The 25179-nt window shown below is 44.0% G+C and overlaps 1 protein-coding gene across 1 annotated transcript in view; it reads left to right on the forward strand.

The window, feature by feature from the left end:
- The window catches only part of LOC139683652 (histone H2A.V-like), a gene marked incomplete at its 3' end in the record, with an annotated part of 343651 nt that extends 318719 nt beyond the window's left edge, over positions 1–24932 (forward strand). The window contains exon 6 of the mRNA XM_071578969.1: positions 24912–24932. Coding sequence (XP_071435070.1) covers positions 24912–24932 — 21 coding nt within the window. The remainder of the gene's footprint in view (positions 1–24911) is intronic.
- Between the last annotated feature and the right edge of the window lie 247 nt (positions 24933–25179).

Raw genomic sequence — 25179 nt, forward strand, 5'->3', positions numbered from 1 at the left:
GCAGTGCCCAGGGGAATGCGAGGGCCCTCAGGAGTGGGTTCCCCTCTCCCAAAGTCCCTCCAGGTGGTTATTTGCAGGGTCTCAGCATCCTCCAGGATCCAGTGCCATCACCTGCCCAAGCAGAGTGACCCTGGCACTGGTGACAGGTTCTGTGGCTCTCTGGGGCAGGTTGGACGGGGCTTGGAGCAGCCTGGCCCAGGGGAAGGTGTCCCTGCCCAGGGCAGGGGTGGAACCAGGTGATTTTAAGGTCCTTTCCAACCCAAACCATTCCATGATTCTCTTGAGATGCTGTGTGCTGGAAACCAGAGGTGCCAGGTCAGCCAGCTCCATTTTCAATGGTAATTCAGCATCATTTCTACAGAACCAACAGCAGAATTACACTGGCAACAAATGCTGTGAACTTTGTGTTTGGTGCCATCTCTTTTCTCACTGCTCCTTCTTGTTGCTGTGTCAGTAAAGTCCAAAGCAATCCCTGTCAATGGCACTTTGCTTCCTGAGGGGCAGCCCAGCCTTGTTTGGAGCTGCATTTATGATTCCACCAAAAAGGCTCCTGTCTCTTCACTCCATTTCTCTGCTTAATGGATCTTTTAGGCCTCTTTGGTTCTGGTGACAGGCTGAATTTTCAACTGAAGGTTTTTGTTTCTATTTGTTTCCTTTTTTAAAGCTGATTTCTAAGTCTTAGCAAGCAGAATTTCTGAGGGAAGCATCAACAGGACCTTAACCAGCTGGCTACAATACTGACAGAAAAGGTAAAACAACAAAAGAAACTTTAGGCATCTAAAGAAAATTTCCATGAGTTTTCTAAGGAAATCCCATTTTGCATGAAACACGTTGGAATTTTTGAAGCAGACCCAAAGCCTCAAACTCCAGAAAGAGGCACTGGAACAGCCACTCACCACCAGAGTCACTCAAATGCAAAGACTCAGATTAAAACAGCATTTTTCTAAAGAATAGAACACAATAATGAAATACAGAAATTTCTTCCTGGAATTCTGAGTTGTCCTAAAAAACCAAACACTTCTGAAGGAAACAACTTCTGATGTTTCCCTGGAAGCCACGAGTGCTTCACCTCCTTTCTTAAATCTGCGTTTCAGTTTTGTGTTTTCACAACAAAGTGTCTATTTCCCCTTAATTATAATTTTCCAGCCCATTTAGTTCCTACTCTGGGTTCCTGTCACTCTCATCGGGGAGGAAGAAAATGGAAACAATGTTTTTCTTCTTTTTTATTCCTCTCCCCCCCTCCCCTTCTCTATGAACAGTTTCCTCATTAAAACAAATCTTCCATAAATTCATGGACTGTGTGGTGAGCAGAAGGTCACTACCTGTCACTGCAATCTGATTAGACAAGGCTGTTTTCAAAACTCTCTCTGCTGTGTCCCCACCACTCACTCAGACTGTCACAACATTCCTTCTCATGCAACAGCCTGTGTTTGTTTGCCTGGAGAAGTGCTCTGGGTAATGAATTAAAAAAAACACAACAAACACCTCCAGACATTTAATAAAAATACTAATTTTTAGTTGTATCCATTGCACCAATTGCCTCAGTGTTCTATGAACATCTACAGCTACATCAGCTTCATTTTCAGAGGTGACCTGGGGCACTCTGAGTTCTCCTGACACAGGTACCCCTCTCATCTTCTAAGGTGGCACTGGGACACTTTAAACAGAATATAGAACCTTTCCTGTGCACAATCCCCCTTTTCCCAGGAGCCCCTCTGCTCTGGGACAGGCTGGGGAGCTGGGGGGGTTCACCTGGAGAAGTGAAGGCTCTGGGGAGAACTTAACACCCCCACCAGTGCCTAAAGGGGCTCCAGGAGAGCTGGAGAGGGACTTGGGACAAGGGATGGAGTGACAGGATGAGGGGGAATGGTTTCCAACTGCCAGAGGGCAGGGATAGATGGGATATTGGGAAGGAATTCCTGTCTGTGAGGGAGGGGAGGGGCTGGCACAGGTTGCCCCATCCCTGGGAGTGTCCCAGGCCAGGTTGGAGAGGGCTTGGAGCAACCTGGGCTGGTGGAAGGTGTCCTTGCCCATGGCAGGGGTGGAACCAGGTGATTTTAAGGTCCTTTCTGGAGCAAACCATTCCATGATTCCATGATACAACAACAGCAGATGAAGTACCTGCAGTGTGCTTAGAGCTAAAGCTCAGTTACTTGGCAGGGCAGACAATGGAACGGGGATGATCCCACACTTTAAGAGACGCCTGACAGTTTCCTCATGATTTAAAAATAGAACTCTCCACTTCGCTTTTCTGGCAAAACCCTCTCAAAGAGCAGACACATTTTTTTCCCAAAGTTTCTTTGTGTTCTCCTCTTTGTGCTCCCACACTTTGTTGGCGCTCGGATTCTGTGCGCTCTGAGCACGGAACAATCTGACCGTGGAATGTGGCAAAGACACTAAGGACATCTTTCATAAGCCAAAAGCAACTCTGGTACTCTTCAAAAAGAAGAGGGGATGTTGAGCTTTGCACAGTTCCAAAGAGGTGATGCTCTCCAGAGGCACTGCAGCCAAAATAATCCCATTTGTTGAAACTCCCTTTTTCTACCCCAGGATTTGCAAGCAGCTTTTTACACCAGCACCCACAATCCAGAGTAGCCCCTTTGTAGCTCTGTTTCCATGTTCCCCTCCACGGGAGCACCAGCTGTGAAACACCTTCACAGCTACACAAGTGAGTACATGGTGTACCTTGGGCAAAGCTCTCAGCAGATGGATTTCAAACAGCCTCACAAACTCTCAGTGTCCTTGTTCTCAACAGTCTCCAACTTTTTGTGCCTTCCCAGAAAAGACTTGACATTCCCAGTGGGAGTTCCTGAGCCTGGTGCACTGATGAAAGTGCTGCCACAACTCAGTGGGCCCTTGGTCTCCCATGGGCTGACCCGAATCTCACTAAAGGTCAGGAAGAAGTGGCATCATTTTTAATGAACCTGGAATCAGCTCCTGCTGTGGCTGTGAGGGAAGTGACAGAGTTGCTTCCATGGTTCTGGAAACTGGGACAAGCACGAAACCCAACATTTATTTAATGGACTGAACAGGCTGAAGATGGAATTCCTGCCTGGGATGGAGTCCTCTTTCTCGGGCTCTTTGCAAGGTCTTTCAGCCCGTTAGCACCATGTGCAGCTCTCACACCACCCACAGCTGCCTCTCTGCAGCCCTTGAAGTCCTGCTGTTGTGGGAAGCCACCAGGAGAGGCAAAGTTGTCAGAGCTAATGGCTGGTGGAACAGATGGCAGAGAGAAGTTAATTGATCTACTGGGGCAGCCGAGTTGGCCTTGCAGAGGAAAATATGCAAAGATGAGAATATGCAAAGATCCATAATGAACTTTCATTAGCACAGAGGAAAGTTCTGTCATGGAGTCTGTTATGTGCATTCCATGATGCAAATCCAAATTCCAGCTTAATGACTTCTTGTATCCAGTGCAGGGAACTTTTAACTCCTTAAAATGACAATGGAAGAAGTATTTTAAAGCTTTTCCTTTAGTTTTTTCGGAAGTAAATTTTTTTCTCAATACTACAGTTGTATTTTTTACACTCAATAACAGGTTTCCCTTTACCCTTTTCTTCAAGTCTATGTTAAAAGGAAAAGCATTTCTGCACTTTGATACAAAATGTCTCTGACAGGAGAGAAAGCTCAAAGAATCAGAAAATCATCACCAGTGTTACTCTGAAAAACACCACTGGCACATCCACACTGAAAATCACAGCATATTATTAAGTCATAGAATCACAGAATGGTTTGGGTTGGAAGGGATCTTAAAGCTCATCTCATTCCAACCCTGTGCCATGGGCAGGGACACCTTCCACTAGACCAGTTCTCAGAATAATTTAAAAAAAATATAAATTCAATTGTTGGAGATAATGTAAAAAAAAAAAGTAATATTTAGTTCTGGGAGGATTATTTTTTCCCAAAGTAACAAATGAAAAACACATAAAAGACTAAAAAATATTCTAGAAATATTCCTACTGGTGTTGTTCTTCTTCCAGCCTTTGAGGAATTTAACTTAAAACTTGTCTTTTTTCCCTTTAGGTAGAGCAGCAAACCTGCAGCAGACAATGCACAATGTTTGCAAAGGAGTCCCTGTACCAGACCCTGCAGAAGCCCCGGCTCACTCCAGCAGTGCAACACAACCCTTGAGCACTGGGAGCAGGTCAAAGGGCCCTCAAGAAAGGAAACTATGGTCATTACCCTTTTTATTTTTTTTTAATTTTGAAACCAGCTGATGATTTGTGTAATTACACTGGCAGTCAGCAGAGGGGATGTATTGGCTCAGGTACTAAAAATCTCAGGATTTACTTATTGCAGAACTGTCAGTGCAGTGTTTTGTGGCAGACACTGCTGTAAACCCTGCCTTAAATGCATACATTTAGACATGTCACAAATCATGCACACTTACATTCAGTGATACAGAAATCTCTCTGAGGTCAGGGGATTAGAAATTGCCTCCCACAATTAATATGTCACTCTAAATGAAAATCACCAAAAACACCCCAAAAGTTCTATTGGACCGACAGGAACTTTTTGCAAAGATAACAATCAGTACAGTTGTGTGTAAAATTCATTATATTGAAACGAGTCTTTAAGTAGCTACACATGGATTAGGAAAATAAAAGCCTCACACAGCATTGCAGAGATAACACAGGGACTGATTTTCATGGAGGGTGGATATCAGATCATTCCAGCACAGGGACTGATAAGGAAGTCCCAGTGAAAGTCCCTGTGTTCCCACTGGTTTGGGGATCCGAGCAGCAGGGCTGCAGGAGGCTCTGCTTGGCTGGAGACCCCCAAATTTCCTTCTAACTCCTGTTTGTGTGCTCCCAACATGCCTCTTCAGAATGTTAAAGGGGACAGGCCAAGGCAGGTAAGACCCCCTGCTCCTCCCTCTCCTCTGCTTTTCTCCTCCCCACCCCACACTGTGCTATAAACAGCCTTTTCGAGAGGCACAGTTTCAAGCAATGAAATTGCAGAAAGGCAAAGCCAGGAGACCTCCCAGGAATTATGAGGTGAAAGTCGTTCAGATAAAGATGATATAAATGAAGTGCAATATCCCTGTCTGCTCCCAGCTGCTCCCATCTCTTTTCCATTTAACTTGTAGGCCACTCCACCCAGCTGGGCTGCTCCCATAAGAGGATGCAGTTCCCATAAGAGGATGCAGTGTTGCTGCCAGTAGTCCAGGAAGAAGGTAAGGGGGGAAAATGAAACAATCACTGCAAGAATTAGGTTTGTAGATGAGGAATTTGTACATTAGGAACATTGCTGACGGGAAAAAATAAGATATTAAAATATATGCCACTGTGTTTAATATTTTAGTTTTTTCATGCCTTGAAAGTGCTTCATTTTCCCACCTAGAGGGACAACAGGAACTCTTAGAAGATGCTCATCACCCACAGCTTTTGCAGAGCCCACTTCGAGGGGTGTTGTTAGTGCACAGGCTGAGCACCTGCTCACCTCAGGACTCAGAACCTCTCAAAAATGACAGCTGTGAAGGCCAGCAGGGTGCACAAAACCTCAGAAGCAGCCCAAGAACAGGAACACACATCAGGGCAAAGCAGTGACCCAGGATTCTCTGTCCCTCTGGCACTGGCTGGAGATGACTCTCATTAGGGCTGTTCTCTTTGCCATGTACCCAAACATCTGCAGCACAGGAACAATGACATCAAATTCTGTAAATCCACTGATGTAAAGGACTGCAGGAGGCATTTTGAGCTTAGTGAGGAAAAGGAAACTACTCTAGTCAGGCCTCAGCACTGTGAGGTTGGACAGGGCTTGGAGCAGCCTGAACTCGTGGAATGGGGGTGGACCTGGATGAGCTTTGAAGTCCCTTCCAACCCAAACCATTCTGGGGTTCTGTAACTCACACCTCTACCTATCAGTGGCATTTGTGCCCATTTGCAACCAGCAGTACCATTAGAACATCTCCTGGCCTCCTCCATAATGCAGGCAACACCATTTCATCTGTAACTTCTGCAGTGAACTCAACTCACTTTTTAATAACACCATATATATTTTATCCAAACTGTCATTCAGGCCCACAGAGCTGGGAAAACAAAGCTAAACATTACAGGAAACTTTATGATTCTCTTACTCGGAGGATTTCCACTCTGCACTCATTATTTTTGGCAGACTCACTGTTGGGAGTTTTCCTTCTTCTCCTTGGTTATAAATATTCCATGCAGACTTTTAATTAGAGCAGCATGTTTGTTGGCTGAGACAAAAGAAATTGGATCCCCCCTCACCATTTGGGCTCCGTTCATCTGGACGGACTTACACTGATATATACACATCAAATCTCTGCATAAACAAAACAGAGATTTGCTTTATCAACCTGAAAGTCCAATTACTCTTACCAACAGGTGTTTCACAGTTAGAAAGCAAAACAAATATTTGATCTGGTCCTTCCTCTACTTAGCAACAGATGAATTAGCAACTGAAAGAAAATATGCACTTTTTAGCCTATTGTCTGGGTTTAAACTGATCTTATGGAATGCTTCATTCCACATGGGTTTGCTTACAAAGCACTGAACCATAAGCAAAGCAAAAGGAACTCCAGAGGGAAAGACAAAGCAAAAAGAATAAGCAGCACAGTTCTGATTTCCTGCTTTTGAGTCTTTCAGACCTTCTTCAGACAACTTTAACGTGCTCTTCCATGAGAGACTTTGGATTGTGGAGACCTGATTAAGGATTTTATTTGTATTTTACAAATACTGTATCTCAGTCAGAATCCCAGAGGCCCAGAATGGTTTGGGTTGGGAGGGACCTTAAAATTCATCCAGTCTCATCATGGACACCTTCCACTGGACCAGGTTGCTCCAAGCCCTGTCCAACCAGGCCTTGAATTGGCTTGTAATTCCCCCAAACCACAAGATGGAATGCAGGCACTCTGCAGGTATTGTGCTCCCCCACACAGAGCTGAGCTTTCAGAACCTGCCCCTGGTTCCCACATATTGGCAAATCTCTCTCTCTGTCTAGAGGAAAGACTAGTGAAACCCCCACCCTGCCCTTGCTGCTAATTCAGGTTTCTATCTCCTGATTTAGTTAATTGATTTATGAGTTACAGTGAAGAAAAGAAAACAGTGATTCTATCAAGCCATTTAACACTGTGCCCTACACAGAAGTCTTGGGGCACTGGATGACACCCAGTCAGAAGACTGACAATAAATGCCTCTAAATGTCACATCTAAACTAAACTATAAATTAAAACAGAAAAATGGAGGATTTGTACATTCCCAAAGAGTGGAGTGCCTTAGCTGTGACTTTCCTGTCCTGAATTTCAGCACAGGACACAGGTCTGGATTCCACAAGTGGAGGTACCAGAATGATGCAGGCACGGAGGTAAGTCCTCCTTCAAGGCCATTATTATTAATATCCTCCTCCTCCTCTTCATTTATTTTTTCTGTTGAGGATTTTTGGGGTTTTATTTTAGGATTGTTTTGAGGGGTTGTTTTTTTTCTTTTTTTTCCGCATTTCTCAGACTCCTATATTTAATGTATCTATTTTCTACCATTCCAAAGAGACAGTTTTGCTGTTGTTATTTTTCCTTCTTTCATCAAAAAGCTTTATATCCTGAAGAAACAATAATCAGAGGCATTTGGAAAAGACACATTTGAAAGGCTTTCTGTCTCTAACAGACAGACAATGATGATACCCACATTTATCTCTCATCCTTCTTTATTCTGCACAATATCTCCAGTTCCAAGACGTGCTCAGTTTGGAGTGTGATGATCTTCCAGTAGTTTCCATGATGACAGACAAGCTCTAAAGTGCTGCTGATACTCAGATGGAAAGTTCCAAAGGGCAGGGAAGTGCTGGATGCCTAAATTTACACTAAGTCTCAATGAGAAAACAACAATTTCCATAGATCCCCACCTGAGCCACATCCAAATGAGCTCCCTGGCCCATGGAGATCCAAGAACAGCTCTTGGTAGTTCATTATTCTCCTGTGCATTGGCCCAGGATACACAAATGGGACTTGGAGTTGGTGTTTCTTATGTAAATGTGTGGTGACTTTCTGCATCACTGGCACAAGGAAGGGAAGAAAAGCAGCTGTTGAGGAGACAGAGTGTCATGTTATTTATTCACAAGCAACTGCATGGAAAAATAGACAGCCTTCCACTGCAAAGAGGAGGATAAACACGGGGGGAGGGATGGCAAAGGAGCTGCCTCAGCACTGACAAACTGGGTCCTCTAAGTCAGTCAGAACAGGGCATGGAGTCAGGGCCACATGTGGAAAGAGCAGAAAAAGCCAGTGATGCCAAGGGGAATGTGTGGGCATCTCTTCAGCCATCTGGACACACCTACTCACCCCCTTCTGACAGCCAAACAACTAAACAGGTTTAACACCAGAAATGAAATTAGGAGTTGAATTAATGTCTGGTTTTCCCATTGTATCACTTAGAGATCAGAGCCAGGATAAGGATTGGTATTCCCACAGATTTTTGTCCAAACCAAATGGGGTAAAAGAGTGGAAAAAGGCAAACAAGAGGATACTGGAAGAGAGGTGTGTGAGCACCCTCAGTGCAGCTCTGAGGTGTGCCTGGGACAGTCCTGTGCCCAGTTCAGTGTCCCCAAGGGTGCCCCAGTTCAGTGTCCCCAGGGGTGCCCCCAGCCAGTGCCCCCAAGGCTGCCCCAGCCAGTGTCCCCAAGGCTGCCCCAGTTCAGTGTCCCCAGGGGTGCCCCAGTTCAGTGTCCCCAAGGGTGTCCCCAGCCAGTGCTCCCCAGGGGTGCCCCAGTTCAGTGCTCCCCAGGGGTGCCCCAGTTCAGTGTCCCCAAGGGTGCCCCAGTTCAGTGCTCCCCAGGGGTGCTCCCCCAGTCAGCTCTCAGTTCTGACCCACAGCACGTGCTCAGGCTGCAAACTCGGCATTTGCTCTGCAGAGCTGGGCTTGTAGTCTCATCTCCTCTTCACTTTAATTGTTGCCACCACTCTAACAAGCATTTCACAGAAAAGAAAGTGCTTTGAAAACCATAAAAATCCATGTCCTTGTTCTCATAATTTTCTCTCAGTGTTCCACCCCAGGCAAAGAAATTCATTTGGCTTTACAACGAATTCTGCTGTAAGTCAAGTGTTATTAAGGGCTTCTTCATATTGTTTATCACGGGAATCTAACTTGATGTCTCACTGAGCACTTCTGAGAAGGCTTGTTTATTAAAAGGTACAAGTGTTACTACAGCCCTACAAGCACAGCAGTGACAAGCTCTCTCTCTGCAGCTACAGAATAAATAACACGAGACCAGAGGAGAAGCACAGGCTCTGCCTTGTCTGACAGCAAACCATGACTTCTGTGCTGTGCAATTAGAGAGGCAGGTTTGTGTCAGAGAGCAAATAAAGCTGAAGCCACAGTGCCTGCAGGGCTTAAGAGCATGGAGTTATTTTAAGGTACTATCAGTAGGTGCTGCTCTCCAGGGCCTTGCCCTTGCACAGTCATTTTTACAATCAGTTCAGCACAGGCTGCAGCTGATGAGATGAGGCACAGTTCAGAACTGGCACTAGCTGGGTTTGAAATCTTGTTGTGGAAACCTCCTGATGCCAACAGAAATCCCACACAGGGGAAAAAGGCCACACATGAGTCTCTGAGCAACTCAGAAAACCCCAAGAGCACCACACCAGTAGGTTTTGTACTATTTCGTTTTAACAACTGATTTCAAAGCACTTAGACCAGTATCATCATCCCCATCTCATAAAGGTGATAAAAAAGGAGAAGTGAAAGGAAAGAATATTCCAAAAGCCACAGCAAACATGGGACCTGCAGGTTCCAGAGGAGTGCTGTAGTCCAGAGTCTACAAACACATTTGTAGCATCACCAATGACAAGTTTAGGATCTTTAAACAAGGAGGATCCCTAAACAGTCCCACCTGGCCCTGGCTCAGGTTGCCCAGGGAAGCTGTGGCTCCTCCTGGATCTCTGGAAGGGTCCAAGGCCAGGCTGGACAGGGCTTGGAGCAACCCGGGCTATGGAAGGTGTCCCTGCTTATAGTAGGGGGTGGAGGGGATTTTTAAGACCCCTTCCAAACCCAAACCATTTTGGGATTCCATACCAGTGACTCCTTCCTCTGGATCCAGATATTAGGCTGATCTTAACTCCTCCCATTCAGCCCCATTCCCACGAAGGCTTTGCTGCCAGGCACAAGAGGCTGCAGTGCTCACACTGCTGCAGTGGCCATTTCCTCTGCTCACACATCCATTCCCTGGGATCCTTTCCTGACGAGCTTGTAATGTATTAAAGAAACAATTCCAACTCTCCAGGAAAAATAGAACAAGTTTCTCCTGAACTAAGAGCACATTATTTCATGAGCCGAAAATGAGAGACAATTTAATCTCCAGAAATTAGCATAACTTTGCTATTATTCTACATACTGCTTGATTAAATTAGCCTGTATCACTTCAAAAAGAATGAGAGTTGAATTGTAAAGGAAGAGAGCTTCAAATTGAAATTCAAAGAATAAAAACCTAACACAGATGCATAGAGTGAAAAAACACAGTATTGCCCATAACAACAAATACCTTGGAATCCCAGAATCCCAGAGGACGTGTCAGGCAAGGGGCACAAGTCTCTGAGCCACTGAGCCTGTTCAGCTGCAGAGCTGGGGACTCTTCTTGTCTAACCCAGTGTCCTGAGAGCTTGGAAAGTGACTGCAATATGGGCTTATATATTTCCTGCCTTGTGATAACCCCAACTGTCTTCTTCACCTCCCAGCAAAGTCCACAACCCATTGATTGAAATGCTGATCCCTCTGATCCCTAATGTTGGTTTAAGTAATGGAAAGAAAAGATTTCATTGAAACCATATTCCAATTAGGAGCTGTGGCTATCTGAACATAAAAGATCCAGTAATTTTTAGCTGATGTGATCATTATTGCAGAACTTAATTGGCCAGAACTGTCAATGGCAATTAAATGCTTACAGTCAGGGCTCTTAGAGACACAGACTTGCTGTGTGTTTAAAGCATCCCATTTGTTCAGTCACACCAGAGTGCCTGGAAACCTGGATTTTATTCTATGGTAACAGTTGAAACACCCAAGAAGCAAATCTTGTGTAATTGGTAGCTCTATAGGTTGTAATCACTTGTCTAATCTTTGTATATAGTACAATTTGTGTGGGGTTTTTGTCACTTCTCACTAAGAGAAGTTGTTCTGATGGGAGCCTGTAATTCGAGCTGCAGTGACACAGATGAGATTTATAAGGCTGAAAACATCACCCTGCTGGGATGCTTCACTTTTGGCTGCTCACCAAGGCAGAGCTGCTTGGACTTCAACTGGGTGATTGAACTTCTAAAGTTTTCAAAAAAAAAAAAAAGGGAAGAGCCAACTGAAAACCTGGAGAGTCGAAAGGATGGGACACACAACTCCATAAACAGCCTGGAAATCTGGTGTAAAAAGCTGTCTCAAGTCTTTCCCAGCCTTGTAAGGTCAGCTCTAGCTTGGGAAACAATACATGTGGTATCACTTCTATATTAATTAGTATCTCTAAAACAATGGCATGACCAAACACAGGGCAGGGTCCAGCAGCAGATGGTCCCCAAACACAGTCCCTTCACAAGGACATCCCTCCCAAGGTTTAAAAAGCAGGATCAGATTTTATTCTTCACTGTAGAAGAAAACATATCATCAGTGTAAGCCCTGTCAGTGCTAAAAGAAAGAAATTCAAAATGGGGAGACCCAAATGTGTGTAAAAGAAAATAACCCCACTACATAAATCACTGCAAACCCAGGAATGTTCATTCTGTTCTGGAAGAAAGTTGCACTTCATAAAATCTGCCACTGTCACCTACAAATAGGAGGTAGAAAAGAAAGGACTGGATGCTGAATTTGCCCTTTACTTTGAGTGTAGAAATTAGAACCTCATACATTTGCAATAAATCAGTGCACTTCAGCCCCTCAGAGTGTGGGCGTTCTGGGCATTGCATCCTGAGAATTTGGAGGCTAAATTTGTCCTTCATTTAGAGCCTGAACATTGTGACTTCCTGCATTTGGAATGATCAGACAGCCTTGGTCCCTTCCACCACAGGCACCCCGAGCTGGAGATTGTGTGTGAGGTAACAGTGCTGGTACTAAGATTTATTCCTCCAGGAGCAGGGGGTTTGTGTGGCCTTCATTACTCTGCACAGCTGGACAAGGAGCTTGGAAAAGGCAGCAGGAGTGGCTTTGTCCCTGGGATTTCTACCTGCAGCCAGAGCAACAAAAAGTAAGGGAAAGAAATCCGGTCTCCTGACCCTCAGGTACTGAGAGCTTGAATTGGAAACTTATTTTTAGCAAATCCTCTGAAAAGTGCATGGGGAGGAGGGAAAAGATGAGCACCCAAACATGCTTCAAAAATGCCTGAAAGGAAGGAAAAATATCTAGAGGGGAAATTCAATCATTTGCATAAATTATGTCAATTTTCGTTAGAAGTGGGTTTTTCTTTTTCTGAGTCTCTGTAGATATTTTAGTTTTTGGGGTGTTTTGTTTGTATTTCTTTTTGTAAGGAAAACAAAGAAATAAGAAAACAGAAAGTTAAACAAAAATATTAGCAAGTACAGGAGACAGGATTGTGCTCAGTTTAAGTAGCCTGGTAGAAGATTCACACAAACAATCCCCTGCCCAAATCCCTGAAAGCTTCGTGCACTAATCCAACACATTCAGCCCCTAATTAAGAAAAACTTCTTCAAGATCAGCTGTTAAAAAGCACAAAGTGAAATGCATCCACATTGCCTTGCAAACTATTTTCACCCAAATGTTTCCTTTTTCTACTCCTTTTCTACTGTCACAGCAGATTATAGTGGGGAAATGCTCACTGAATTTGTAAACCAGGTGACTCTAATGTGGCATAAACAAGTTCATTATGCAAATATGATTGTTTAAATCTTCAGTTGTAGCTCATTTGTTTGTACGAGACAGAAGATACTCTTTGCCTTTCTTGGCTTATTCACGACCAGATCTGTTGAGATAATTGTTCATATTCCCCCAAAGCCATTCACACACCAGGTAAAGCACCTCACCCTGGGAAACAGCTCTGACAAGAGAAGAAAAAGCTGCCTGGGGTTGGAGCTTGAATTTGGCTTCCTAATTCAGAGGATGAGTGGCAATGATAAGAAAAATAAAAATGCCTCATCTTTGAGATATTCAGAGACCTTTTAATTTAATTCTTTGAATACCATTGATGTTGTGTAGAAAGAAACTCAATTGCTCTTGGAAACTGGAGGGTGGGTAGTAAAGGATTGCAGGTCAAAGGAATGAGGAAAGAAGAGGAATGGGAAGGGTGAGTTTAGAAAACATCTCCTGAGAGGCAAAAAGAAGGTGGATGTTTACTCCACCACAGTATTACATGGTAAGACCATTCATCCTCTTGGATTTGTAGAGGAACTGGCTTCCCTTCTCTAAAATGACCATCTTTTTCTTTTCTTCCAAAATCACAATGTCCCTCCTGAGGCCACTGTGACCTGTAAAGCCAGTGCCTGTCCTGGGTGAAACCTGGAGGATGCTGTGACAATTCCCACCATGTGGCTGCAGACACGAGGCCTCTCCTCCCTCCTGTTTGTCCCTCTCCAGGCCATGCCACCCTGTTCCTGGGGTTGTGCTGGGAAGGGGACTGGAACTGTGTGTGAGGCATCCCCCAAAGCCATGAATTGTTGTTCTTCCCGTGGTGGGGACTCCATGAGATCCCTGCAGTGCCGGGAATGAAGCAGGAATGAACCCCTGTCCCTTCCACAGAGAGAACACACAGTGTCAGTTATTCCATGGGGATAAAACTGTGGCCAGGCAACCAGAGCAGCCACAGCACCTGAAATTCTCCCCCATTTCCATTTGCATTATCCCCTTCTTAACTAACTCCAAGAACCAGAGCAGCCCCTGGGAAAATCCAGCTCTGGAATCCCCCCCTGAAATCAAACCTCGAGCACATGGTGCAAGTGGGTTCCTCTTCCAAAGGGAGAAACATCAACACCAAAGCTCCTTAAACAGGGAAACCTTGAACTTCCTTAGAAATGAAAGCCAGTCCTTCATTTTGTCTTGACAAAAGGGGTTTGGAGACACCTGCTCTGCCCTGCACAAGGTGAGCTTTAAGGTCCCCCTGACTGCAGCTGTTCTCGATTCTAAAAGGCAAGGTACCATTTCAATCCACAGTCTACTTTCATTTTTAAAGACAAAGTTGAAAATAGAAAAATATGTCAACAAAATACATTCAAAACTTGCAATATTTTTTTCTGAGATTAAACAAAAACTAAAACCACACCAAAATTTTGGCAGGAAGTTTTCACTTCTCCCTAAGGTGAGCTGCTTATCTTATTGCAGACCTTTCATTAAATACAGTAACATCTCAAATGTCTTAAAAGCTTTACTGTAACGTTTGGAGACACGGGGAAAAGGCAGCAAAAGGGCTCCTGGGACAGAGCAATTCTCAGGCTGTGCCACGGGAATTACTGCAAGGGTTACCCAGGGAAAAGCTGCTCCTCAGAGATGCTGAACAACAAGATTATGGTGGAAAATAAAACGAACCAAGGACTCTTACTGATCAAACCACTCATTGGAGTGGAAGCATTAGGAGATTACTTTCAGTTTCTGAAATTACTGACAATAAACAAATATCCACACTCTGACTCCAGAGCCGTCACAAAACTGTTCACACCTTTTTATGCATCAAGGTGAGAGAGAGATAAATTTAAAAAAAGAAGGGTAAAAAAGGGGTGAAATATTACACCTTAGTCCTTGAAGAAATTTCAACCCACAGGATACTGTGGCTGCCGTGAATAAAGGAGGAGACAAGGTCTAAGACAAGATTTCAAAACCAGTAGGAAGGGAAAGTGAAAAAGCAGAGATTTATAAGTTTCATCCCAACAGCAAGAGGGACCCTGCTTGCCAAGGTTAGCTGACACAAGCACAAAAATGTAATAGCTATAAATTTGTCTCCAACAAGATCTATTGTCACTTGGAGATGATGAAACCTATTTTATCATCTAACTTTTAAAATATATACACAGAGCAAGACGTGCTATTAACCAAGAAAATAATACTGGCTCTGGATTGGAAGAGGCTGCACATACCCTAAATAGAAATCAAATGAGTATGTGGTTACCCAGTTCCCCAAAGAATTTTATAAGGTGTGCACGAAGAATACAGACTGTTGTAGTCAGGTAAAAGAATCCCACAGAATTCAACACTAAAAAAAGCAAACAAGACCTACTACTTCACCAAACACTAATTCTACTGAAAGCACCAAACCACTGTATGAACAAGGAACTTCCTACTGGAATCTCTTTCCTCAGGGCAAAATGGGACACAAAAGAGGATGGCAGACAAGCCATCCCATCTAATGCAGGTCAGACAAATGGCTTTTGTAGCTCAGAATAAAAGGAGCCATAGGAACACTCAAAGAACAGGGCTTTAAACTTGCCTACTCATACTGACAGAGATTAATTTAATTCTAAGTAAAAATCCATACAAACTTTAATTTTGAATGAAGCTTTGATTGTCAATTAATTTTTTTCAAGTCCTTAATTTCAGTTTGAGATTTCAGTATTCCCACAGAACAATTCCTGACCCGCTTTAATGACGAAGCATAAATGGAAGATTTGTTTTCTTTTCAGTCATTTTTCTTGTATAATACAAAACAAATTTCCAAGTGAAACCACATTCTGTTGGAGGCAACATCTGAGAACCACAGTGGGTCTCAAGCTTTTGCAAAAATCAAAGAAACAGCCACAAAATCAACAAGCATCTCACATTTATCTGTCCATTCTGGTTTGCAGCTTAACATGTTCGACTGACAGAGTATTTCTACCCTAATTAATAAATTGGAGAATTAAAACAAACCCCACAATCACAAACCCCTACATCAGTATCTGAAGCAACTCTGGGCTGGACACTTTGAACAGAAACCAAAAGCAGGGGGGAAACCAGTGTGTGCATGACACAAATCAGTGTGGCCACTGCTCAGAGTGGCACAGTTCACATTAAACAGCAAGGCTAAATCTGAAAACTGTAGGCAGGGCCTTTAAAGCAAGTTGTGCCACAAGATGTTTCTGATGTGCAGCAAAGGCATCCCGTGAGGTCAGCTCTGGGTTCACACCAGGCCAACAGCAGGTGAACAGCCCCAGCACTGAGGGGTTGGCTCCAATGTACAGAATTACTGGCAGATCTGAAAGACCCAAAAGACCCCAAGGTGTGGGGACACAAATTGTTGTTGTCCCAAGGTGCCAATCCATAAGTTGGAGAGGAAAATAGAGGGCTAAGCTGAGCAAGGCTGTGCAGGGAATGTGGGCAGAGGATGAAATACAGAGGTGAACACCCATCCTGGTGGGTGTCAGTCCAGGGGCTGAGATCAGGTGCTGGCAGAACCTGATTTATTTTAACTGGACAAGGTGTCTTGCCCTCTGAGGCCCAGCCATAAATACAGCCAGGCTTCTTTCAGCCAGAATCCCCCAAGCAGTCCTATAAATTGTGCCTCATTTTAGAGAGGTATTTTCAAGGGGAAAACCAAATAACATCAATATTTTAAGGCTTCTCTCAGCTGCAGGTACATTTCCATGTTTTACTTCCATGACAAAACGCTGCCAGGCTCTGCCCAAAACAAACCTCTTCATTTCAGGTGGTTACTTACACACAGACAATGTGATTGGAAACTCACAGAAGAGAATTACCTCCCTCCCCCAGATTGTGAGAACAAGTTTCTCCAAGAGAAAAGAAAAAAATCATTTCTTTAGGAAAGACTGAACATTCAGGACTCATTTCATCAGCAACTCTCTCACGTGGCAGTTGTTATAAGCATCTTCCATACAACAGTCTGAGTGACAACAGATAACAGTGAGATAATTCCACAGTACTTTGGAGCTGTGCTGAACTCCACCAGCAGCCAACAAACAAAAGGTGATTGCACATTTTGAATCACCTCACCAGATCTCTTTTATCTACTTCTCACCTATTACAACAGCTTTAAAGAGAAGCATATGAATGACACCAATAAGTGGATTCATGAACTCTGGAAAATATTCTTATACTGATGTGCAGAGGCCGAGAACATCAGCAGGACTGAAACCAGAGAGGATATTAAACAGGAAAGAAAAGGGTTTTTGCAAAACATACCTGTGATAATCTTTAGCAAAGAGGAAAACACAGTTTGGGATGTATGTAAGATGATATCTTTTATTTCCTGAAAAGGCAGGACTCTTCAGAGCACTGGGCCAAGTCTACACTGGGGTTGGAGAGCCACGTCCCTGACCAAGCCCTGATCCCACTCCCAGCATTTTCCCTGTATCCATCCCATTCCTTCAGGCTCTGTAACCCCGGGCCAGAAAGCAGCAGCTGCACCTTCCCAGTGCACACACAACACCCAGGACAGGGAATATTTCAGCTAAACCCTGTTCCCTCAGCTTGGCATTTCACACACCACCTTGTTCACAGTGTTTTATCCAAAAGGCAAAAGCTCATGTTCCAAAAAGAATCAGTGATTTATGGCTTTCATTTACAGCTCTACACTGGGAGACTCAGAGTGTGAGATGACCCAGCAGCAGCTTTTAAGGCAGGACTTTTAAGGGTTCTTCAGTAGCTCATCAAGAGCCAGGCAGGAAGGTTATAACACCCTCTGACTCCACACAAGGAACAGACAGTCAATAGTGTCGTGGAGCCTCCCACATCTTGTCTGAATTATTCCTCTGCAGTTTTTCTCTCTGCTATTTTATCTCCCACTGAAAGTTCTGTCCCCTTGGAGGCCTCTAACCTGCCCTTTCCCTGTGAGTGCAGGGACTTCTCCACTGCTCTCAGATAACTTTCATAGTCCAGTTTTAAAAATCGTTCAGTCAAACTATTCACATTTTGTCACTTTAATCTCTCCTCATAAGTCAAACCCTCAATCTCCATCATTTTTCTGGTCCTTCCACAGCAGTCTATTCTTCAGTTTCTATTCTCTTTGGCAAGCTGATAAAAGACAATGGCAAATATTTGCACATATCCTTCAGTTTGCAAATTGTTGTAGCAGCTTTGTTGTATGTTGAGATCTGCTCTGGTGTTTACTCTGCCTGTTCTCAGCATTCTTATGCTTAAAACCCTCACTAACCTTCCAGAAGGGAAAAGATCACCAGATAATCAAAATACTGAATACTGAAAAGGTCAACATAATATTGTACAGAACCTGAGCTACCACAATGTATTAGGTACTAAAATTATTGTATCTTGTATCTGAGAAAGAGCAAGAGAGAAAAAGAGCAAAGAATGGAGTATTAATCCACTGAGGTGTCAAAGACAGCAATGAAAAGGAGAAAGACACGTTCTGGAACACAGTTTTGGTTTGGTCTTTTTTTGTAAAGAGGGACTTCCCCTTATCTATTCTGAGATAAATAACCAGAATAAAGCAACGTTACAAAAAGAGTTAAAATAGGGAAGAAATTCTGGCCGGGAAGAGACCGAGTTGGAACACAGTGCTACAAATAACTGTGGTCTTGACTCCAGTGTTTGCACCTTCAGGTGCTCTTTGTATGACCCTGGGCCTTGCACCCAAAGGAGACATGGGGAGAAAGGACCTTCCCCCTGAGGGCAGTGAGGGAGGGGGTTTGGTTATTCATGCTCAGCAAACAAGGGCTTAGAACTGGCTCTCCCTGCTCCCTTTGGCCATCACAGGGCAGGTTTTAACTTTGATTTCAGACAAATCCAAGCAGCAAAACACAAGTTGGAGGTCCCAGGCTGGGACTGCACAGCCCTGTCCCAGGGGTTAGACCTGGGGTGGTCACCCCTCAGGGGCTGCCCTGAACAGCCCATGGGAACATGGGCAGGGTATTTACAGACCCAGTTGCTTGTTCTGGGATGAACTGGGCATTTCCCCAGTTCTCAGAAGGGTCACAGCTGGCATGAGGGCACCTTGGCAGCTCCTTAAGAGTGCCCCAAGATGGTGTTTTGAGACTTGTCAAAAAGTCATTACAGAATCCTGGAATGGTTTGTGTTGGAAGAGACATTAAAGCCCACCCAGTGCCACCCCTTGCCATGGGCAGGGACATCTTCCACCAGCCCAGGTGGCTCCGAGCCCCATCCAACCCACCCTTGGGCACTCCTAGGGACGGGGCAGCCACAGCTGCTCTGGGAATTCCATCCCAACCCCTTCCCAGCCCCTCACCACTCTCACAGAGAAGATTTTTTTTCCTCAAGTCTAACCTAAACCTATTCTCTTTCAGTTTGAAAACTGAAGCCATTTGTGCTGCAGCTGAAGAAGCCCAGCAGAGTTTTGTCCCAAAAGCTGGCTCCTCTCCACATTTTTCTTCATTAGAATATTAAAAAAAAAAAGACAAAAGGGCAACCTTATCATGATTTGTGTTTGCCTTTGATGCTTGGTTTGATTTCAGTCACTTTCCCCTTCACTCCTCAGATAATGGCTCATTAATAATTTCTTTTTGGAAATCATGGTTAAATAAGAGTGGAAAACAGACACAATAAATTTCTAGATAAGTAGCTTGAGACGATACCATCAATAAAATCCTGGGTGGCAATAATGTTACCATATTAAATTTACAGCATCTGTTTAAACAATCTTTTTCTTCCTCCACTATTCCAAACTTTGCTTCAGGATATCTTTTTATAGAGGATAATTTTTGCATTTATGGTGGTACTGTAAACAGGCAGAGAGACTAATCCTGGTGCATTCCACATGCAGGGCTCCACTTCCTGGGGTCTCCCAACGAAACCTCGTGCCCTCTTGCAGCTCCACAAGTGGAATTGCAGAATTTCCCTTCCACTCTTGCCAGGCTTGATGCTGCACAAAGACAGGGATGTGTTGGCAGGACACAGGGAAAAACAGGAACATGGTATAAAGACCTCGAGAAAAATCCCTATGAGCCAAAATCTTCAGTTTTAGGAAAAAACACTGAAAAAGGATTATTTCTCCTGAAAGGAATTAAATGTGGCCTTCTAACCCAGGGAAGTGATCCTGTGGTTTTAAACAAAACCAGAATGCTGAGCTTTGCTCCATCCCAGCTCCACTCAGAGTAGCACTTGGTAGAACTTCTGTCACTGCCACAGTCTGGGGACAAGAGCAGTGATTTACTGCCCTGCCTTAAAAGGTCTCCTAAAACCAAAGAGCAAGGATTTATGTCCCAAGGAACCAGGTCTGTTGCAACTGGGAAAAAAATAAAAGGAAATGGAGGACATTAACTCTTGGGTTTTATTTTTAGTGTTCTCATTGATCCGGGGAATTAGTGTTAGGAAGGGGGAACTCTCCTGCAGGAGCTTGGATTGCAGGTTCAGGGGGTGCTCTGCCCCAGGGAGACGAATCCTCCAGGATTTAAAGGAAGTGCAAAAAAATCTATAATGTAACTTCACTTCATAATCACTACTAAGGTGTCACCCTTGGTTGATAGGCTGGGAAAAAACGCAAAGAACAACTTTTTCTCTTCCAAAATAACTGAGTCTTTTAATAATTGTAAGAGGAGCTGAGCTAAATACTTTTGAAAAAAAAAGTCTCTGTAAAATTTGCTAAGCCCAAAATGAAGCATGTTCATGTTTAAATGAACATTCTGCCTTACCTGGTACCCAACAGTTTCATGCTCGAGTGACACACTTCACATAATTAATTTGAGAGAGAGCCCAGAGGTGTCATGAGAAAGGAAGGAGGAAAAAAAATAACCAATGAGCTATTCATAACTTGGCAATTTGTTGTGGTTGTTGCAAACCTGAAAGAAAAATCTATTTTCTTATTTCTCTCTCCCAAAAGTGGATATTGTGCTTTATTGCCAGTGGTTTGTCTGTTGTGGGCTCTGGCATTGATTTTTCTGGGTTTGGTGAAGGTGAAAACCATTAATTTTGGGAAAACAGCATGAAATATTGCATTAAAAATGCCATAAAACCAGGCTTTGGGGACAAGGTTGGATTTCTTCAATATTTGTAAGTAGAAAGATTTAGGCAACTATTGAAGAGTATCTGAAGATCCAAGAGGATTATTCATACAGTGACTGGGCATCTCTCATGATTTGATAATCAGGGGCCTGGGAATTTGCATGGCCACAGCCAGGAATAACAAGCCAGAGCTATCCCATGGTTCTGTCCAACCTGTTTTCTACCAGGGAAGAGTAACCTTTGAGTAATTCCTCCAAGTGCACAATTTGCTGTGTATTCTTCTCAGGGATTGAAACCCTCAGCTGATTTTTCACACGATTCTAGACCAAAAATATAAATTTATGCTTAAAGCCCACTGAGTGATTTGAAATTAAGCTGAAAGTTCAGTTCCCTCAGCCTTATTTTAGCCTGTCCTGTTCACCTTGGACAAATTCCACAAGATTTGGCTCCTCAGACATCCAGCTCAGGTTCAGACGTGGCCAATCTCTGTCCTTTTCTGCCCAGTCCTCCCTGGCAGGCTCTGTGGGGCACCCACCTGCTCCTACAGCCTCTGTTCACCCAGACCTCTCTTAGAGCCTCAACTCCTGCTCCAAAGTGCTTGGAAAGCACAGGAATTTGGGTTTTAGTATTTTCTACAGCTGCAGATGCTTTTTCTTTCTGAAATAATGATCTTTCCTTGAAAGGAATGAAAAAAATAATGAAAATTAAGGTAACTAAATCCCATCTTGGATTTCGCCATGGAGCATCACCAGCCATAATGACATTTCTATTTCATTTACTGCCTTTTGTTTGTTCTTCAATAAATTCAAGGTGTTAAATCTCCTCTTAACCATTTTAAGAAGTGAACGTGCTAAAAACTGAGTCCTAAACATTTAAATAACACACTTAAAGGAAACAGGAAGAAGAAACACATTATAGTGAAACCTTATTAAAGAATTCACATCCCAAAGTATTTTGTTCTTAGCTCTAACAATTTTTACTGTGTTTTACTTGAGCTACTGAGTAGTAATAAAAATTACACAGGCTCATACCCATGTACCTGCTCTCCAAATTAAAGTATTAATGAATCACAGTTGTTTCTTTTCCTCATGACAATTTTAGTACTATTTGACCTGGATACTTCTGGAAGTATGAGGCTGAATAGATCTCCTTTCTGTCATGTCAGCAAAGCCTGACAGGGCAGCAGCAGTTTGGAGCAGCAGGTACAGCAATTACACTCATCATAAGCAAGGCAACACATCTCCTGATGTCCAAAGGAGGGGAAAGGAAACCAGGCTGACAGAGGAACTTAAGTATGGCTAAAGGATAATAGAGAATAATTTATTTTTAAAGTACACTGACTATTGAAACACCAGTGTTGGTCCACCATCACATTAAGGCTGTGAGCACAGAGCAGCCCCAACACAGCACTGCTGCCCACCAGCCACCAACCTCAGCACTGGTGCTCTGAATAAAGGAAAAAAAGGACAGAAAACAAGATTTGACACAACAAAAACAATTTCTCTTTTAATTTCCAAGGCAATGCTGCCTCTCACTTGAATTTGGCAGCTCAGCTATAGAAATAATAAACACGGGCTGCTTGATCTGCTTTTGTAATCTCCTGCCTCCAAAATAAAACCAAAAACCAACCAACCACCAAAACACACCAAAACCCCACTAATCTCCCCCCCAACTTGGCAATGAAATGCCAGGTGATGAGGTCAGGGGTGGGCAGAGCCCTCTCCCCTCCTTTGTCTGCCCCAAGAGTGCAGAGAAGGGAGTGGCACCGAGGCAGGGCTGCGCCTCAGCCTTTGGGGACAGGATTGAGCCACACGGGAGCAGAAAAGAGCAATATTTCTGTATTAAAGGCCACCTGCAGGTCCCCTTCAGCCAAGTGAAATTAAGGAATGTGCATTTTCCCCACGGAGAGAGAACAGGAAGCACTGGAGCCCCTGCTCCAGATCCAGGATTGCACAGAGACCTAAGGATTGTTTAATTAAATTAAACATTATATGTTTAAAATATATGAAGAATTTAAACATGACAACTCGAAGCAGGGCTGGAGGGTGTCTGGGGATGGGAACAGAGCTGGGAAGGGGCTGCAGCCAAGGCTGAGGAGCCCAGGCTGACTTTTCAGACCTGAGCAATGCAACCTCAGCAGCTCTGCCAGCGCCACTGCTCGGGCTCTGCTCTGCCCACAGAGAACCCTTTGGCCACGTGGTGAACCAGTTTTAGCTCCCCAAAAGCCTTTCAGAAGATGGTTGTGGCAGAAATCCCTGCTGTGAGGAGCAGAAGTCCCACTGGAGGCAGGACCAAAGCCCATCCCCTCTGGGTTAGGGCCATTGGGCTTCACTGTGATGATGCCAAGGGATTCCATGGCATCGGGAGGGCATCCAGGAGTCACTCCCAGTGCTGGGCTTTGTGCCCCTTCTCCCACATGGATGATCCTGAGCGGGTCTGATGCAGAGGGTGGAGATCAGACCTGGGCATTTCAGTCCCAGCAGTTTTATTTTTCTGTGGGCAGTGACATTGCTCTGTCATGTGCTTGGAGAACTAGAGAAGAGGAAAGGGAAAAAAGTATACAGGCAGCCCATAAATTAGAATAATGTTACATTGGAAAGATGCACATTAAACAGATATTTTTGTACATAAACAAGCCTCTCACTGCAACACAGATGAGCAAAAAACTACTTCTTGTCAAATCTTTGCCTTTCCAGCAGATTACTGTGATCTGCTCGCTGCCCTACACTAATTAACTACTTATTAAGGGCTTAGAATAGATGAGACCATCACACTGAGAAAGGGGAAACATGAGTTAAAGAAGTTCTGGACAGAGGACACATGATGAGTACGAAATTAAGGAAAACAAGGAAATAAATCAAAGAGAATGCAGTTCTAGTTCCTTGCTTCTGCCTGGGGGCATATTTCACCTTTAGGTGAAAATATTTTCCACACCAGGACGGGGATCTGGATTTTCCCAAAGCTCAAACAGTTCTTCCAACACTGAACTTGGACACAGACGGGTGAGTGAACCTGATGGAAGGGATTCATACCAGGGGGTGGGTTTGGTCACTGCTCAGCATTAACTCCCTCCAGCCTTCTGCGTCCCCAAGTCATTAATACACCTTGTGCTGCCTGTTTTCTATAAATAAGAGATGGGGCCCAAGCTAAGAAATGATGGGCCATTACACTAAAAATGCCAAAAAATGCTAATTATTAAGTTTCTTCCTGAATAAACTTTATTAATGGTTTCTTCCTCTGTATGTAAATTTCTACAACTCTCTCACCATAATTAAATTAGCTTTGTTTATGTTTTAGAGTATTTAAAATCTGAAATTACAGGCAATAACTATAAAATAGAGTGATAATTAATGATAATAACTCATTCCTGCAGAAACTGGGCTGATGCTCAGCAGTTATGACACTTTTTATTCCCAACAGCTACTTTATGGTACTTGAAATTAGTTAGTAATTCTCCTAAGCTAATTTTTATTGCCAGACAAAACTTTGAGCAGTAGAGAGGCAGGTTTTGGTGTTCACATTTAGACTGCCTGAGTTTCAGATATCTCACTATTTCTCTGAGACACTGAAATACAGCACAGAAGTGGCTCTGAGTAGAAGTGACGCCTTGTCCAGACACTGAAGACTTTGGACCGACATTTTATCATGGAATGGATCTAAACACAGAATCATGGAATGGTCTGGGCTGAAGGGGACTGAAAGCCCATCCAGTGCCACGCTCTGCAATCAGCAGAGACACCTTCCACTAATTCAGGTTCCACCCTGGCCTTGGACACTTCCAGGGATGGGGCAGCCACAGCTGCTCTGGGAACGTTTTGTCCTGTGCTGCTCCTGCCTCAGCAGCCACGTGTATGTGATGCTGGAGAAGACCTTCTGTGGTTTGGGGACAGCCCTGGGCCTGTGGGAGCTCAGGCCATTTCCAGCCAAGCCTGGATCTTCACTGGAGAAAACTTCTTGCACAACTTCAGCCAAAAACAACAGTAAAAGTCTGTGGGAAGTATGAGTCTAAATTCTCCTTGTTGTGAAAGCTGGTGCAGCATCTAAATCTTCAGAAATTTTTTGTGTTTTAGCATGGAACAAAGCTTTAAATCACAGAGCCTGCAGCAGAATTGCTTTTGCTTTTTGAAAAATGGGGTCTCATCCCCCACAAAGTGGAGAGTGAGGGATCAGCAATGGCAGCAGCAGCAGCTGAGCAATGGCTGGAGACATGGAGAAAAAACCTGTGAACTCTCCAAGCTGCAGAGTCCCAAAAATCACAGGACTGAATGATCTTTTTGGCACCAACACAGGTGCCCAGAGAAGCTGTGGCTGCCCCATCCCTGGGAGTGTCCCAGGCCAGGTTGGACAGGGCTTGGAGCACCCTGGGCTGGTGGGAGGTGTCCCTGCCCATGGCAGGGGTGGCACT

This window comes from Pithys albifrons, chromosome 29 (genome assembly GCF_047495875.1).
Source record: "Pithys albifrons albifrons isolate INPA30051 chromosome 29, PitAlb_v1, whole genome shotgun sequence".
Classification (NCBI taxonomy): Eukaryota; Metazoa; Chordata; class Aves; order Passeriformes; family Thamnophilidae; genus Pithys; species Pithys albifrons.